The sequence below is a fragment of the Amblyraja radiata genome, chromosome 4, assembly GCF_010909765.2.
Source record: "Amblyraja radiata isolate CabotCenter1 chromosome 4, sAmbRad1.1.pri, whole genome shotgun sequence".
NCBI lineage: Eukaryota > Metazoa > Chordata > Chondrichthyes > Rajiformes > Rajidae > Amblyraja > Amblyraja radiata.
Window position 1 is genome coordinate 68245493 of NC_045959.1, and position 19106 is coordinate 68264598.

The 19106-nt window shown below is 44.5% G+C and overlaps 1 protein-coding gene across 1 annotated transcript in view; it reads right to left on the bottom strand.

The window, feature by feature from the left end:
• The window catches only part of prkdc (protein kinase, DNA-activated, catalytic subunit), a 235559-nt gene that overhangs the window by 214857 nt on the left and 1596 nt on the right, over window positions 1-19106 (bottom strand). Inside the window, exons 2-3 of the mRNA XM_033019700.1 lie at window positions 2098-2174; window positions 1300-1392 (exon numbers count right to left, since the gene is read on the bottom strand). Of these exons, the coding sequence (XP_032875591.1) occupies window positions 1300-1392; window positions 2098-2174 (170 nt within the window). The remainder of the gene's footprint in view (window positions 1-1299; window positions 1393-2097; window positions 2175-19106) is intronic.

The following is a 19106-nucleotide window of genomic DNA, read 5'->3' on the forward strand; positions in this document are numbered from 1 at the left end:
ATATGTCTACCAATTGACCTACATAGTCATAGAGCACGGAAACAGGTCTTTTGGCTCAACTTGTCCATGCCGACCGAGATGCCCTATCTAAGCATGTTCAATTTACCCGCATTTGGCTTATTTCTCTCAAACCTTTCCATTGGACATGTACCTGGCCAAATGTCTTTTAAAAGATGTTATTGTACCTGCCACAACTACTTCCTCTGGCAGCTTGTTCCATACCCACCGCCGTCCGTGGCAAAATGTTGTCCCTCAGGTCCCTATAAAATCTTACCCTAGGTACGCCCCAGCCCTGAGTAAACCCAGCATTCATCCTATCTATTCTGCTCATGATTTCACACACTTCTATACAGCACTCCAAGGAATAAAATTCTATCCTGACTGACTTCTCCCTATAGCTAAGGCCCTCGGGTCCTGACAACATTCTCATAAATCTTATCTGCATCCTTTTCAAATTATAATATTCACAGCCAACAAAGCAGGGGCAAAAACTTGCTGGCTATCAAAACATTCAGGTGTGCTCGGGAGCTTCCTCAGTCCACTGATGGAGGCCCTGCGGCCATTCTGAGAATGGTCTGGGGTGCTTCAGTCCTGTAACAAACCACAGTAAGCGATTCCGGGCAGTGAGCCTGGACAACAGGAGTTCTAATTTTCATTTAAAACCATAAGGATAAGCCATATAGCGATAAAGAAGTTGAGGGCTACACATCAGAAGTGAGATAAATCTAAAAGTGATAAATCTACAAGCGTTGCGTGAAACACAAACTACTGGAGTAACTCAGTGGGTCACGCAGCATCTGTGGAATGAACGGATAGGAGACATTTCAGGTCAGGACCCTTCTTCACGATATGGTGATCGAGTGTAGTTGATCCTAATGCACATTATTTAGCAGGTAGCAAATCATGTCTTTCCTGTGCAAATTGCCATAAAGTGACACTGTATGCAATACAATCTCGTATTATCTCTACGTTTACTGTTTCTAACTATACCATGGGGCTCTCCTGAAGATAATTAAGAAATAAGTGATTGGGTATTTGTCCTGGAGAGAGCAGCAGCGAATTGCTTTCTTTTCCTTGGTAGGTTTCTAAACCAAATGTTCTTTTTATAAAATCCTGATTATATCTCCACAGGTTTATTTGGAAACCACAACAGAAAGAAGGGTCCCAACACGAAACGTCACCTATCCATTTTCTCCAGAGATGCTCCCTAACGCACTATGTTACTCCAGCTTTTTGTGTCTATCTTTGATATAAACCAGTATCTGCAGTTTATTTTTGTGACATGAGAAATTCCCTTACCTTGATTTCAGAGACATGAGGTCCAGCAGCCTCTTTAATCTTTTCAACAAATGCAGTAATTAACTTCAAAACATCTTCTCTACAGTCTCGAAACTAGAAATCAAAACAAAACAGATATTCTTTGAATTTTACATAATAAAATATGATTCTAAAAAAACAGTGAAATTGTCAGCCAGACTTGGTTCAAAAAATAAATATCATCCACTTAAAAGTCAGATGATGTGATTTTTTAAAATCAGATGATTGTTAATGTTTGGAATTCCCTTCTTAATAGAACGGTGGAAGCAGACTATGAATATTTTAAAAGCAGAGGTGGATCATTGATAAGCAAGGAATGAAAGGTTTCTGTGGGTGGAGAATAAAGAGTATGCAGAAGGTATAATCTGGTCAATCATGAATTTACTGAATGGAGAATGGCAATTAAGGGCAGCACAGTGGCGCAGCTGGTAGAATTGCTAACTCATAGCGCCAGAGACCCATGTTCGATCCTGACGTTGGGTGCTGCCTATGTGGATTTGCACATTCTCCATGTGACTGCATCGTTTCCACCAGGTGCCCCGGTTTCCTCCCACATGTGTTTGTAGGTTAAATGGCCTCTGTAAATTGCCCCTAGTGTGGTTGCAAAAGTGGGCAAATAGAACTAGTGTGAGCAGGTGATTGATGTCAGTGTGGATTTGGGGGGGGGCAAATCAAAGGGCCTGTTTCCACGCTCATTCGCTAAATTGAACTGGACCTTATTTATTTGTTGAGAGATAAAAATATAAATAAAATACAAACTTGCTTTCATGGAGAACTTACATCTTCATTGCCAAGTGATTTGTGAAGGTAGATCAGTAACCCGTGATCCTTGGAGAATATCAATGAGCTGTGCAGAGCTGCATATAAATCATAGAAATGAGAAAATAACTACACAGGGTACAAAATATAGGCCACAAAAGGCAAATACAAAAAGTCAATTAATTTGAAGAAATTAGGGAACTGTGAGGGTACAATATAATCGCAAGAATATTTTGTTATAATCGTTTGTTGAATGATGGTGGTGAATCTGTTGAATTCAGTGCCACAGACGGCTGTGGAGATATTCTTAAAGCAGAGATTGACTGTTTATTGATTAGTAAGGGTACCAAGGGTTATGGGGAGAAGGCAGGAGAATGGGGTTGAGAGGGAAAGATAGTTCAGCCATGATTGAAATGTACAGTAGATTCAATGGACCAAATGGCCTAATTCTGCTCCTATGACATGACCTGATGAATTTAATAATTGCCCATTATAATCTGCTCAATATTATAACAGATCAGACTTAATGAACATTAGTGCAGCCACAGATAGGTCAGTCAATCTTCAGGAGAGCTTAGTAATGCAAAAAGTGCAAGAGCAACTCAGCGGCTCAGGCAGCATCGGTGGAGGGAATTGATAGGTGATCAGGAGTGTTTGCTGTTCATCAATGGACCAAGCCTAAGACTAATGAGTTTGCTGATCCATAAAGCTCCCTGACAGGTAGGACAACAATAGTTAAATAATGTAAGAATAGTATAATAAGCAGTAGAAAATGAAAGTTACATTTAAGAAATATTCTTAATTGTTTTCTCTGAAATGTCAGAGGCTGAGGAGACCTGATTAAGTTCTGTATAGAAAGCTATGACATAAAGTTAGAATAGACAGTCAGGACCTTTATTCTACAATGGAAATGTCAAAGACTAGTTTAGTTTATTGTCATGTGTACCGAGGTATAGTGAAAAGCTTTTGTTGCGTGCTAACCAGTCGGCACATGATTATCATGTGCAATCATGATTATAATCAAGCCATTTACAGTATATATACATAGAAAATAGGTGCAGGAGGCCATTTGGCCCTTCGAACCTGCACCACCATTCACTGTGATCATGGCTGATCATCCACAATTAGTAACCTGTGCCTGCCTTTTCCCCATATCCCTTGATTCCGCCAGCCCCTAGAGCGCTATCTAACTCTTTTAAATTCATCCAGTGAATTGTCCTCTACTGCCTTCTGTGACAAAGAATTCCACAAATTCACCACTCTCTGGGTGAAATTTTATTTTCTCATCTGTTTTAAATGGCCTCCCATTTATTCTTAGACTGTGGCCCTGGTTGTGGACACCCCCAACATTGGGAACATTTTCCTGCATCTAGCGTCCAGTCCTTTTATAATTTTATACGTTTCTATAAGATTGCCTCTCATCCTAAATTCCAGTGAGTCATAATAAGGGAATACCGTTTAGTGCAAGGGTTCCCAACCTGAGGTAAATTTACCCCCAGGGGGTAAATTTTACTTACCCAGGGTGTAAATTTGTTGATTCTGGATTTACACATATTTTTTCTCATTGACTGACTGTGTTTGGTTCTGGTATATCAGTATCTGTTCATCATTAGTTGTTCATAAATAAGTTTCCGGTTGGCGGCGCGACACTGTTGCAGCGGCCCCTACAGCCTGTCTGTCATTTTTAATTTTTTTTGTCTAGTTAAATGTAGTTGTTGTGTTTCTTTATAGTTTTTAACTGTGCATATGTGGGGGGCGGGGGTGGGGGGGGGGAAACTTAAAAAAATCTCTTCCCTGCACGGGAGACCCGACCTTTTCCCTGTCGGGTCTCCGTTGTCGTTGGGGCCTAATACCGTGGAGCGGCCTCCAAACGGGACGACCTGGGGGCTCCTGTCGCGGAGCCTGCGGAGCTGCGGACTCACCATCATGGGGATGGCCGGCCTCGGAGCGTGGGGAGCGGTGGTGGCTCGCTGCTGCGGCCCGACCCCGGTGCTCGGAGGCTCCAGCTGCAGCCGCAGGTCCAGTGGACTGGGACATCGGGAGCTCGCAGGTCCGGGTGGATACCGCTTTCCGGAGCTCCCGCAACACAACTTCTCCAGCCCGTGTCGCGGGGTTGGAACGACCCGGAGCGGGGCCGTACATCGCCCGGCGCGGCTTTAATGGCCGCGGGACATTCCAGCGCCCGCCGGGGGCTCCAACTTGTGACTTTTGGACCTGGAGCGGGGCGGTACATCGCCTGGCGCAGCCTAAAATGGCCATGGGACTTACCATCGCCCGCCTGGGGCTTCAACATCGGGAGAAAAATGGAGAGCAGGGGAGAAAAAAGACTTCTTCTCAAATGAATTCTCCTACACATTAAAGGAATATGTCAATTTCTCCATAGTAAAGATGTCTCGCACAATTTCTAGCCATAGTTCCTGTTTTGGACTTTTTTTTATTAAGCCACTGCCTGGTAATGGCCTTCTTATTTGCTGCAAGCAAAACTTTAATCAAATCGGTATCTTCTATCATTACAATAACTTTAATGTGCCCCAGATACATCACAGGGCAGGTATATGAGATTTTATAACCCAAGATATTTTTAACAACTGCGTTAACATTTTCCCAGTATGCCCTTATCTTTACACAGTTCCAGAAAATATGCGAGTGATCTGCCTCCATACTCCCGCACAGCCTCCAACAGTGTTGTTGTGCAGCAAGTTGTCTGCTTTTTATTTTGTGTGGTATCAAAAAGCGAGTTAGATTCTTACAGCAAAATTCTCTCCATACTAGTGAGCTTGTGGATGAACATTGTGTTTCACACATTTAATATAATTCTTCTTCTGTTATTTGAATCTTTAATTCTGCTTCCCATTTTGTTTTTATGTAGAGCATTGATTCTCCCCCGTTTCCCACCAGAGCTTGGTCGAAAGCAGAGATGACCGGAGACCCCTTCTATTTGTATGCATACACAATCACCTTGATCACATTATTTCAAGTTTCATCTAGTTCTAATAATAATACATTTTATTTGTATAGCGCTTTTCAAGGACTCAAAGTCGCTTTACATGGTGAGTCAAGAACAAAACAAAATAGAGCAGTAAGACCGAGATGCAAAGGGGAGGGGGACGTGGGACTAAGGGTATGCAGAGGTGAAGAGATGGGTCTTGAGGCGGGACTGGAAGATGGTGAGGGACTCAGAAGTTCGGATCAATTGTGGGAGGGAGTTCCAGAGCCTGGGAGCTGCCCTGGAGAAGGCTCTGCCTCCAAAAGTGCAGAGGTTGGATTTCAGAATGGAGAGGAGACCGGCTGAAATGGATCTGAGGGACCGTGAGGGTTGGTAGGGGGAGAGGAGGTATGTGAGATAAGGGGGGGCCAAGTGGTTGAAGGCTTTGTAGGTGAGGACCAGGAATTTGTAGATGATCCGGTGGGAAATGGGAAGCCAGTGAAGTTCTTTGAGGACTGGGGTGATGTGGTGCCAGGATTTGGTGTGGGTAATGAGTCGGGCGGCTGCATTCTAGACCAGTTGGAGTCGGTTGATGTTGCTGGAATTGATGCCAAAAAGAAGAGAGTTACAGTAGTCCAGTCGGGAGGAGATGAAGGCATGGATGAGTCTTTCAGCAGCGGGGGGTGTGAGAGAGGGTCTGATTTTGGCAATGTTGCGGAGGTAAAAAATGATGTTTTGACAACATGGCGGATGTGAGGCTCAAGGGAGAGGGTTGAGTCAAAGATCACGCCAAAGTTGCGGGCCTGAGGAGATGGGGAGACAGTGGTGCCGTCAATAGTGAGAGTGGGGTTGTTAATTTTGTTAAGTGTTGATTTGGAGCCAATGAAGAGAAATTCTGTTTTAGACATAGAAACATAGAAAATAGGTGCAGGAGTAGGCCATTCGGCCCTTCGAGCCTGCACCACCATTCAATATGATCATGGCTGATCATCCAACTCAGTATCCTGTACCTGCCTTCTCTCCATACCCCCTGATCCCTTTAGCCACATCTAACTCCCTCTTAAATATAGCCAATGAACTGGCCTCAACTACCTTCTGCGGCAGAGAATTCCAGAGATTCACCACTCTCTGTGTGAAAAAAGTTTTCCTCATCTTGGTCCTAAAAGATTTCCCCCTTATCCTTAAACTGTGACCCCTTGTTCTGGACTTCCCCAAACTCAGGAATAATCTTCCTGCATCTAGCCTGTCCAACCCCTTAAGAATTTTGTACGTTTCTATAAGATTCCCCCTCAATCTTCTAAATTCTAGCGAGTACAAACCGAGTCTATCCAGTCTTTCTTCATATGAAAGTCCTGACATCCCAGGAATCAGTCTGGTGAACCTTCTCTGTACTCCCTCTATGGCAAGAATGTATTTCCTCAAAATAGGAGACCAAAACTGTACGCAATACTCCAGGTGTGGTCTCACCAAGACCCTGTACAACTGCAGTAGAACCTCCCTGCTCCTATACTCAAATCCTTTTGTTATGACTGCTAACATACCATTCGCCTTCTTCACTGCCTGCTGCACCTGCATGCCTACTTCAGTCTGAAGAAGGGTTTCGGCCCGAAACGTCGCCTATTTCCTTCGCTCCATAGATGCCGCTGAGTTTCTCCAGCAATTTTGTGTACCTTCTGCCTACTTTTAATGACTGGTGTACTATGACACCCAGGTCTCGTTGCATCTCCCCCTTTCCTAATCGGCCACCATTCAGATAATAATCTACTTTCCTGTTTTTTACACCAAAGTGGATAACCTCACATTTATCCACATTATACTGCATCTGCCATGCATTTGCCCACTCACCCAGCCTATCCAAGTCACCTTGCAGCCTCCTAGCATCCTCCTCACAGCTAACACTGCCCCCCAGCTTCGTGTCAGCCGCAAACTTGGAGATGTTGCATTCAATTCCCTCGTCCAAATCATTAGTATATATCGTAAATAGCTGGGGTCCCAGAACTGAGCCTTGCGGTACCCCACTAGTCACTGCCTGCCATTGTGAAAAGGACCCGTTTACTCCTACTATTTGCTTCCTGTCTGCCAGCCAGTTCTCTATCCACATCAATACTGAACCCCCAATACTGTGTGCTTTAAGTTTGTATACTAATCTCTTATGTGGGACCTTGTCGAAAGCCTTCTGAAAGTCCAGATATAACACATCCACTGGTTCTCCCTTATCCACTCTGCTAGTTACATCCTCGAAAAATTCTATAAGATTCGTCAGACATGATTTACCCTTCATAAATCCATGCTGACTTTGTCCAATGATTTCACCACTTTCCAAATGTGCTGCTATCCCATCTTTAATAATTGATTCTAGCAGCTTCCCCACTACCGACATTAGACTAACTGGTCTGTAATTCCCCGTTTTCTCTCTCCCTCCCTTTTTAAAAAGTGGTGTTACATTAGCTACCCTCCAATCCTCAGGAACTACTCCAGAATCTAAAGAGTTTTGAAAAATTATCACTAATGCATCCACTATTTCTGGGGCTACTTCCTTAAGTACTCTGGGATGCAGCCTATTTGGCCCTGGGGATTTATCGGCCTTTAATCCATTCAATTTACCTAACACCACTTCCCGGCTAACCTGGATTTCACTCAGTTCCTCCATCTCATTTGACCCTCGGTCCCCTGCTATTTCCGGCAGATTATTTATGTCTTCCTTAGTGAAGACAGAACCAAAGTAGTTATTCAATTGGTCTGCCATGTCCTTGTTCCCCATGATCAATTCACCCGTTTCTGACTGCAAGGGACCTACATTTGTTTTAACTAATCTTTTACTTTTCACATATCTATAAAAGCTTTTGCAGTCAGTTTTTATGTTCCCTGCCAGTTTTCTTTCATAATCTATTTTCCCTTTCCTAATTAAGCCCTTTTTCCTCCTCTGCTGGTCTCTGAATTTCTCCCAGTCCTCTGGTAGGCTGCTTTTTCTGACTAATTTGTACGCTTCATCTTTTGTTTTGATACCATCCCTGATTTCCCTTGTTATCCACGGATGCACCACCTTCCCTGATTTATTTTTTTGCCAAACTGGGATGAACAATTGTTGTAGTTCATCCATGCAGTCTTTAAATGCCTTCCATTGCATATCCACCGTCAACCCATTAAGAATCAATCGCCAGTCTATCTTGGCCAATTCACGTCTCATACCCTCAAAGTTACCTTTCTTTAAGTTCAGGACCCTTGTTTCTGAATTAACGATGTCACTCTCCATCCTAATGAAGAACTCAACCATATTATGGTCACTCTTGCCCAAGGGGCCACGTACAACAAGACTGCTAACTAACCCTTCCTCATTACTCAATACCCAGTCTAGAATAGCCTGCTCTCCCGTTGGTTCCTCTACATGTTGGTTTAGAAAACTATCCCGCATACATTCCAAGAAATCCTCTTCCTCAGCACCCTTGCCAATTTGATTCACCCAATCTATATGTTTTGTTACTGTTTAATTTAAGAAAGTTGAGTTGCATTTAAGATTTGATGGCTGACAGGCAGGAGTTGATATGGGAGAGAGGGGGGTGGTGGGGGGACTTGGTGCTGAGATAGATCTGGGTGTCATCAGCATAGCAATAGAAGTCCAGTTTGAAGTGACGGAGTATATGACCAAGGGGGAGGATGTAGATGATGAAGAGGAGGGGACCGAGAACAGAGCCTTGGGGAACGCCTTGAGTGACAGTGGCTGTAGCAGAGGTGTGGTTATGGAGAGAGATGAAGTGGGATCAGTTGGAAAGGTAGGAACGGAGCCAGCTGAGTGCAGAACCTTCAATGCCAATGTTCTGGCCTTATCTCTTTTGTAAAATAGTCTCTTAATTGCAAGTATCTAAAAAAATCTTTGTTTTCGAGACCATACTTTGACTTTAAATCTTGGAAGCTCATAAATTCGCCATTTTCTGAAACTGTATACATCGCCGTTATGCCTTTTTGTGCCCATTCTTTGAATCTTGAATCATACACCCCTGGCTTAAACTTTGAGTCATATGCGAACCACTTCAATGAGTGAACCCCTCTTTTTAATTTGTATTTTTCCACTATAACATTCCATATTTCTAACGTAAATGCTACTATTGGATCCATAGCATGTCTCCCACCAGAATCTGGGTCTGGTAACCCTGTATCTCCCTTTCCATTTCTTTCCATCGAGATTCATAATCAGGTCTACACCAACATAGAAACATAGAAAATAGGTGCAGGAGTAGGCCATTCGGCCCTTCGAGCCTGCACCACCATTTAATATGATCATGGCTGATCATCCAACTCAGTATCCTGTACCTGCCTTATCTCCATACCCCCTGATCCCTTTAGCCACAAGGGCCACATCTAACTCCCTCTTAAATATAGCCAATGAACTGGCCTCAACTACCTTCTGTGGCAGAGAATTCCAGAGATTCACCACTCTCTGTGTGAAAAATGTTTTTCTCATCTCGGTCCTAAAAGATTTCCCCTTTATCCTTAAACTGTGACCCCTTGTCCTGGAGCCAGAGGTCTGAGTTGAGCTGCATAAAAGTATTTCCTCAGATTTGGTAAAGCCATTCCACCCTTGCTTTTCGGCAGTTGAAGTGTTGTTAGTTTTATTCTTGGTTTTTTGCTATTTCAAATGAATCTAGAGATCATCTTATCCCAGGCTATGAATTTGTTTCGGGAGGGATTAGAATAAATATAGTAGTTTAGGTAGGATATACATTTTTACCATTTGTATTCTGGCACTGAAGTCTAGAGGAAGGGTAGACCACCTTTCAACATCCTTTTTGATGTTTTCTTCAATTTTGTTATAATTAGTTTCAAACATGTTAGAAAGTGTTTCGGTTATAGTTACACCAAGATACTGCATCAATTTTGAATTCCATTTCAGATTATATGCATCTCTGATTTGTTGGGATGGAGAATAATTGAATGAAAGAATTTGTGTTTTTGTTATATTCAGTTTATACCCTGAGTAGTATCCATGTTTGTTGTGTTGTGGAATTTATGGAATTCCCTGCCAGAGGGCAGTGGAGGCCAAATCATTGGATGGATTAAAGAGTTAGATAGAGCTCTCGGGGTTAGTGGAGTCAAGGGATATGGGGAGGGCAGGCACGGGTTATTGATAGGCAGGGCCGGTGCTAGGAATTGCGGGGCCCAATTAGAAAACTGATGGCGGGGCCCCTACTCTAGAAAAGTAAAAATTTATGTATGTTTATATTTCGTGTATTTTCGGGAATTTTAAGGCAAGCTGGTTGGTGATTGGATGCAACCCCCTTAGAGACAGCGTTTGATTGGCCGCCAAATAAATTTGTCAAATCTGTAACAAAAATCGCGGGTCGGTGCGAACTCCAAGCTAATCTGGTTGTATCTCCAAACTAATCTGGTTGTATCTCCAAACTAATCTGGTTGTATCTCCAAACTAATCTGGTTGTATCTCCAAACTAATCTGGTTGTATCAACCAGACTATCTGGTGGTATCTCCAAACTAAACAGTATAACATGCAGGTACATTCATTTAAAATTAAATTCAGTGCTTAGTTCACATGATTTCTCACTGTGTAAAGCTCAATATCTGACCAATTTCTGTTTAACACGTTTGGTCTGCCGTGAGCATTTTTCGTTGCATCTCGTTGCATCTCCCCTTTTCCTAATCGGCCACAATTCAGATAATAGTCTACTTTCCTGTTTTTGCCACCAAAGTGGATAACCTCACATTTATCCACATTATACTGCATCTCCCATGCATTTGCCCACTCACCCAGCCTATCCAAGTCACCTTGCAGCCTCCTAGTTTAGAGGGGTTTAAACGGTTTAGAGATGTTTAGAGGGCTTCAGATGGGTTCAGGTGTGTTTACAATTGTTTAGAGGGGAATAGAGGGAAATAGGGGGGCTAGAGGAGTTTTAGAGGTGTTCAGAGGGTCCCAGAGGGGTTTAGAGACGTTATAAGCCCCCCGTGAGAAATTGTATTTCTCTGAAATTGAAGATAGACATAAAGCTGGAGTAACTCTGCAGGACAGGCAGCGCAGCGACTTTAGAGAGAAGACCCTTCTTCAGACTAAACTGAACTCTCGTCGGTGAGATTAGTTGTGATTGTCTGAAGAAAGGTCTCGACCAGAAACGCAACCCTCTCCCCAGAGCCCTTGCGCGTCCCGTTGAGCCACCTTCAACTTCAGAGCCAAACAAAAAACACAGAGTGCTGGAGGAACTCAGCGGGCCAGGCGACTGCCTCACCCGCTGGTTTTCTCCAGCATTTTTGTCTACCGCAAAACGTCAATGACTCCGGGAATGCCGAGGCGACAGTGTGAGAGAGCTAGAGAGAGACGAGATGGGGAGCGGGAGAGGGAGAGAGGGAGGGAGAGAGCAAAACACAAAGAGACACAACGTGGGTCGGTAGGTAAATGACTAACCTGCACACCAGGAAGAAGCCCCTTCTCGCGCTCCGGGGCCCTCACTCATGATGGTGAGTTTAAAGAAATTCTCAACGTGTCATCGATCTACATTACATCTACATGTAATTGTGTTTTAAACAAGTATTAATGACGCCGCGTGAATTTTATTCAAAGGAACACGACGTTCCTTCATCGCAGGGGACAGACTCCTGACCGACATACATTACAAACCCACTGACTCACATGGCTATCTGGACTACACGTCTTCCCACCCTGTCCCCTGTAAAGACTCCATCCCCTACTCCCAATTCCTCCGCCTACGCCGCATCTGTTCCCAGGATGAGACATTTCATACCAGGGCATCGGAAATGTCCTCGTTCTTCAGGGAACGGGGATTCCCCTCCGCCACCATAGATGAGGCTCACACCAGGGTCTCATCCATACCCCGTAACACTGCTCTCTCTCCCCATCCCCGCACACGCAACAAGGGCAGAGTCCCTCTGGTCCTCACCTTTCACCCCACCAGCCGGCAAATACAACACATAATCCTCCGCCATTTCCGCCACCTCCAACGTGACCCCACCACTCGCCACATCTTCCCATCTCCCCCCATGTCTGCCTTCCGCAAAGACCGCTCCCTCCGCAACTCCCTCGTCAATTCTTCCCTTCCGCACCACCCCCTCCCCGGGCACTTTCCGTTGCAACCGCAAGAAATGCACCACCTGTCCCTTCACCTCCCCCCTCGACTCCATTCAAGGTCCCAAGCAGTCGTTCCAGGTGCGACAAAGGTTCACCTGTATCTCCTCCAACCTCATCTACTGCATCCGCTGCTCTAGATGTCAGCTAATTTACATCGGTGAGACCAAGCGTAGGTTGGGCGACCGTTTCGCCGAACACCTCCGCTCAGTCCGCCTTAACCTACCTGACCTCCCGGTGGCTCAGCACTTCAACTCCCCCTCCCATTCCCAATCCGACCTCTCTGTCCTGGGTCTCCTCCATTGCCAGAGTGAGCAACAGCGGAAATTGGAGGAACAGCACCTCATATTCCGTCTGGGGTCCTTGCGCCCTTATGGCATCAACATTGAATTCCCCCAATTTGGCTAGCCTGTGCTGTCCCCTCCCCTTCCTTCACCCTCTAGCTGTCTCCTCCCACCCTCCCATCCGCCCGCCCTCGGGCTCCTCCTCCTCCCTTTTTCCTTCTTTCTTTCCCCACCCCCCATCAGTCTGAAGAAGGGTTTCGGCCCGAAACGTCGCCTATTTCCTTCGCTCCATAGATGCTGCTGCACCCGCTGAGTTCCTCCAGCAATTTTGTGTACCTACGACGTTATTAATACTTGTTCAAAACACAATAACATTTACTGAGGAAGGCGGATGGATGCATTGATGACATAATGTATAACAACGAGTTAAGTACTTGCTGATAAGAAGTGCTAACAGTACTAGTTAACACATCGTTTGTGTCTGATGGCCGTGCAGCAGGTTGTTATACACAAAGATCCTATAGTGGAGCTCTGCTAGAAGATCTTTGGTTATACATGTTCGTTTAAAAAAAAAATCCGGATGGCGAATTTAAAAAAACTTTAGTTAACAAAGAGAATTCGTATTTCCATACGAAGTACGGAACATTAGTGCGGGGCCCCCCTAGGCGCGGGGCCCAATTGGGAGCAATCGGTCAAATCGGCTTAAAACCGGCCCTGTTGATAGGGGACGATCAGCCATGATCACAATGAATGGCGGTGCTGGCTCGAAGGGCCGAATGGCCTCCTCCTGCACCTATTTTCTAATAAAGGGGAGGTCATTTAAGACTGAGGTGAGCAAAAACTTTTTCACCCAGAGAGTTGTGAATTTATGGAATTCCCTGCCACAGAGGGCAGTAGAGGCCAAATCACTGGATGTATTTAAGAGAGAGTTAGATATTCTAGGGGCTAGTGGAGTCAAGGGATATAGGTAGGCAGGCACGGGTTATGGCGGTGCTGGCTCGAAGGGCCGTATGGCCTCCTCCTGCACCTATTTTCTATGTTTCAAATAGGTTGATTAGATTTGGGAGACATAGTTCAAGTTAAGTGAGTTTATTGTCATGTGTCCCTGATAGGACAATGAAATTCTTGCTTTGCTTCAGCACAACAGAACATAGCAGGCATTGACTACAAAACAGATCAGTGTGTCTATATACCATTATATAAATATATACACACATTAATAAATAAACTGTTAAAGTGCAAATAACAGATAATGGGATATTAATGTTCAGAGTTTTGTCCGAGCCAAATTTAATAGCCTGATGGCTGTGGGGAAGTAGCTATTCCTGAACTTGGTCGTTGCAGTCTTCAGGTGAGTGTGTGGCCAGGATGGTGAGGGTCCTTGATGATACTGCCAGCCCTTTTGAGGCAGCGACTGCGATAGATCCCCTCGATGGAAGGGAGGTCAGAGCCGATGATGGACTGGGCAGTGTTTACTACTTTTTGTAGTCTTTTCCTCTCCAGGGCACTCAGGTTGCCGAACCAAGCCACAATGCAACCGGTCAGCATGCTCTCTACTGTGCACCTGTAGAGAGAGTCCTCCTTGACAAACCTACTCTCCGTAATCTTCTCAGGAAGTAGAGGGGCTGATGTGCTTTCTTAATAATTGCATCAGTGTTCTCGGACCAGGAAAAATCTTCAGAGATGTGCACGCCCAGGAATTTGAAGCTCTTGACCCTTTCAACCATCGACCCGTTGATATAAATGGGACTGTGGGTCCCCATCCTATTCCTTCCAAAGTCCACAATCGGTTCCATGGTTTTGCTGGTGTTGAGGGCCAGGTTATTGTGCTGACACCATATGGACAGTTGCTCGATCTCTCTTCTATACCCTGACTCATCCCCATCAGTGATACGTCCCACAACAGTGGTGCCGTCAGCGAACTTGAGGATGGAGTTCGCACTATGACCGGCTACGCAGTCATGAGTATAGAGTGAGTACAGCAGGGGGCTGAGCACGTAGCCTTGAGATGCTCCCGTGCCGATTGTTATAGAGTCTGACACATTTCCACCAATACGAACAGACTGTGGTCTGAGAATGAGGAAGTCGAGGATACAATTGCAGAGGGATGCGCAGAGACCCAGTTCTGCGAGTTTGGTAACCAGCTTGGAGGGGATGATTGTATTAAATGCCGAGCTGTAATCAATGAATAACAGTCTGACATATGAGTTTTTGTTGTCCAAGTGGTCCAGAGCGGAGTGGAGGGCCAGCGAGATCGCATCCACCGTTGATCTGTTGCGGCGGTAAGCGAACTGCAGTGGGTCCAGGTTTTTGTCGAGGTAGTAGTTGACTTGCGCCATGATCAACCTCTCAAAGCACTTCATCACCACAGGCGTTAGTGCCACTGGTCGATAGTCATTGAGGCACGTCACCTTACTCTTCTTGGGCACTGGTATAATTGATGCCCTTTTGAAGCAGGTGGGAACCTCAGACCTCAGAAGTGAGAGGTTGAAAATATCCGTAAAAACTCCAGCCAGTTGGTCCGCATAGGTTTTTAGAACACAACCAGGTATACCATCAGGTCCAGGCGCTTTTCGAGGGTTCAGCTTTCTGAAGGATTTCCTGACGTTGGCCTCTGTGACTGAGACTGAAATACCATCACAGCGAATGGGGGCTCGGGAGGCACATCGGCGTTCTCCCTATCAAAGCGTGCGTAAAACATATTGAGCTCATCAGGGAGTGGTATATATCTGGTCATTCAGGAAAAATAATGACATCAGTGAAAAGACTAATGAAATGTTCTTTCCCCCTTATTTTGACCCCCTGCAGGTCTTCTCTCTGCCTTATTGCTTGTGCTAAGGATTCAATATACAAAACAAAGAGAGCAGGAGAAAGACAGCATCATTGTCTTGTCCCCCTCTCTAACTGGATCCTTTTTGATAGGTTTCCATTTACCTTAATCCTAGCTGTAGGCTCCTGATATATTGTTTTAAGACACCAAATTGCATCTTCATTGAAACCAAATCTCCTTAGTACTTCATATAAAAATACCCAACTAACACCATCAAAGACTTTTTCTGCATCTAAACTGACCAGGACCATATTTGTATCCTTTTTTTGAGCATTATCCACAATGTGGAGGGTTCTTCTAATATTGTCCTGTTTGATGCCCCCTAATAAATCCAGTTTGGTCTTCATTAATCAGATCTGGTACAAAAGTCTCGAGTCTTTTGCAAATGATTGAGGTAAATAGTTTGTAGTCTACATTGAGAGTGGCCTGAATTTTTTACATTGCTCTTTGTCTTTGCCTTCCTTAGGTAAAATGGTAATAATTGCTTCCTTCCATGATGGGGGAGCCCTGCCCTCTTTAAGGGTCCAGTTAAAGCAAGACAGGAGCAGAGGTGTTACCTTTCTTAAAGACCTTGTACCATTCTGGTGGAAACCCATCGCTGCCAGGTGATTTACTAGCCTTAAGTCTACTGATTGCAGCTTCCAGCTCCTTAACTGTAAATTGTGAAGTAATGGTATTATTTTGTGTCTCACCAATGGATGGCAGGTCGAGTGAGTTAAGAAAACTTCTCATTGTCCTTTTGTCAGTTGATGGTGGTTTAGAATAGAGGTTCTTATAGTACTCTTCAAATATTCTTTCTATCTCATCTGGCTCATGTGATAATTGGTTGATTTTAGGATCTCTTATTTTATGAATTGTATTAGAGGTCTGCTGTTTACACAGGCGTTTGGCCAGTAGTCTAGTTGCTTTTGGACCTGCTTCATAATAGGTCTGCTTTACAAATCTTGCCCTTTTTTCCATATCTCCCCTGAGGATCTCATCTATCTCCCCCCCCCTATTTCCTTAATCTGTTTTAGTACCAGCTGATCCTGTACGTTTTTATGTTTTTTCTCCAATTCTTTCAATTTTTCTACTTTATGTTCATACGTAGCTAGCCGGACCTTTTTTTTGTGATGATGTCAGGGCGATCAGCTTTCCACGTATAACTGCCTTAATAGCATCCCACAGTATTACAGTATTATGTGGACATCCCCGTTATCATTCTCTTCTATGTACCTTTTTATCTCTTCCCTTATTTGTTCCACATTTGCCTTACCATTCAAAATACCTACATTGAGCCTCCAAACAGTATTTCTTTTTCTACTATTCAGGTGTACTGTCAAGCTGATTGCATTGTGATCAGATACATCTGCCACCCCGATTTTACACTGTGATTCTGTGGCTTTCACCCATATTCATTAAAAAGTAGTCAATCCTGGAGTAGATAGAATGAGGTACTGAATAGTGTATGTAGTCCCTTTCAAAAGGGTGAAGTTCTCTCCAAACATCAATTAGGCCAATTTCCTGCACTGATGTGTTAATAAACTTGGTCAGATGCATCTTGTTTTTTTTTTGGCTTGCTGTATCCAAATTATGATTCATGACCACATTGAAGTCCCCTCCACATATCAAAATACCTTCAGTCTCTAAAGCAATAATGTCAAACAGTTTTGAAAAAACATTTGGTACTCTCTGGGGGACATATACATTGATCAGTGTAGGAACTATAAAATGCATTTCTAAAGCCAAAGTGTTTTAATTTCTCGTGTTCTTGTTGAGGCAGGTGGGTTTCTTGTAAAATAGTACCCGAGCCTTTCCTTTTCTCAGTTTAGCCAGGACCTTGCTCCTTTTAACTGGATTATTCGTCCCATTTACATTGAGTGACACCAATTTGATAGTATTACGTGACATTTAATTTACCTAATCCTGTATTGCATTCATAAATCTCCAGATAACTTGGAACTGTGCAGGTCTGAACATCTGGACAACATGTGCCAAATAAAGAAACTTTAAAAAAAAGAAAAAACAGCTGACTTCCAAGTAAGGGTGATTCCTAGCCACCCTGAGTCCCCGTTGGCAGGTAGAGGGGAAAGCCTCCTCCCAGAGGGCCCCTCACTAGAGGTGAAACACTCCATTTCACGCATCCTAGTATCGTCCAACGCCATGCGATAGCACTTATTTTCTAGTCCAAAAGAAATCGTGACACAATACAAGGTAGTTGGATAGGGTCTGCTCAGACTCCTGTAGTCGCTCTCTTACTGTCTCACTGCCATCTTCGCTCCTCTTTCCAACTCTTTGCCATGTCATAGCCTGGAGAAGACGCCCAATCTCTGGGTCCGCCAGCTCCTAGGCGCTGTAATCTGGTGTCTCCATGGAGTAGCCTCTCCTCCTCAGCTCCTGTGCTGCGTGTTGTGCACTACGATATGTGCATGTTCCTGAGTCCCAGTGATGCGCATCTTGTCCAGCAGGGTCTGGAAGCGGACACCTCTCTCCTTTAGGGCCTTATTCCCTTATATGCCTTATAAGAATCTATTTCCTCAAATTTCGGACCAAAACTGCACACAATACTCCAGGTGTGGTCTCACCAGGGCCCTGTACAACTGCAGAAGGGCCTCTTTGCTCCTATACTCAACTCCTCTTGTTATGAAGGCCAACATGCCATTAGCTTTCTTCACTGCCTGGTGTGCCTGCATCCTTATCCAGGTGTTCTAGGGATGAGTGCAGGGTTAGGGCGATGGCATCATCCGTGGACCTGTGTGGCAATAGGCAAACTGCAGTGGGTCAAGGCCGCGGGGTAGACTGGATTTCATGCGTTCCATAACTAGCCTCTTAAATCATTTCATGATGGTGGATGTTAAGGACACTGGACGGTAGTCGTTTCGGCATGAGGTCTTGCTTTTCATCGGCACTGGGACGATGGTGGTCTTCTTCAAGCAGGTAGGTACCTCAGAATGGAGTAGGGAAATATTAGAGATGTCCGTGAATACTCCCGCTAGCTGGTCCACACAGCTACTAAGGACACGGCCAGGAACTCCAGTCTGGCCCAGTGGATTTTCGTCGGTTTACCCTCAGGTAGGCCGATCTAACCACTGCTAGTCACCCTGGGGAGAGGCACACTGGAGTCTGAAGGGCCAGGTTAAACAAGGTTGGCCTTCTGCTCGAAGCGAGTATAGAAATCACTCAGTTCATCGGATAGGGTCGCACTATCACCAATGATGTTGCCTGACCTTGCTTTTCAGCCAGTTATCTTATTCAGACCTTGCCACATTTTCTGTGTGCCCAAGTGATTATACCAGGACTCAAGTTTATCCAGGTATTGTCTCTTGGCATCCTTGATGGTTTTGCAGAGTTCATAGCGGGCCTTCTTGTACCGCTCGGGATCGTTTGACCTGCTTGAGAGCAGAGTTTTATGGTGAGAGAGGCAAAATTTAAAGAAAATGTGCAGGGTAAGTTTTTTTTTCCACAGTACCTGGAATACGTTGGCAGGGGTGGTAGTCGGGGCAGTTACGATAATGGCGTTTAAGAGGCTTTTAGATATATGGATATACAGAGAATAGAGGGACATGGATCATGTACAGGCAGAGATGGCTTGTTTAACCTGGCAACATGTTCAGCATGCACATTGTGGGACAAAGGGCCTGCACTGTACTGTTCTATGTTTTAAAAACAGTTCAACAATGATTGTGTAACTAAGAAAAAAGAACTAGGATCAACAACAATAAAACTACCAAAATATCATTTTAAAACAATTCATTTAGTTTACTAACATATGTCAATCCTCACCGATCTGGTCTCCAAACTGGCTCAAAATTCTTAAACTATCACACCTTGGTTTGGGAACAGCTCCATCCAAGACTGCAAGAAATTGCGGAGAATTGTGGACGCAGCCCAGACCATCACACAAACCAACCTCCCTTCTATTGACT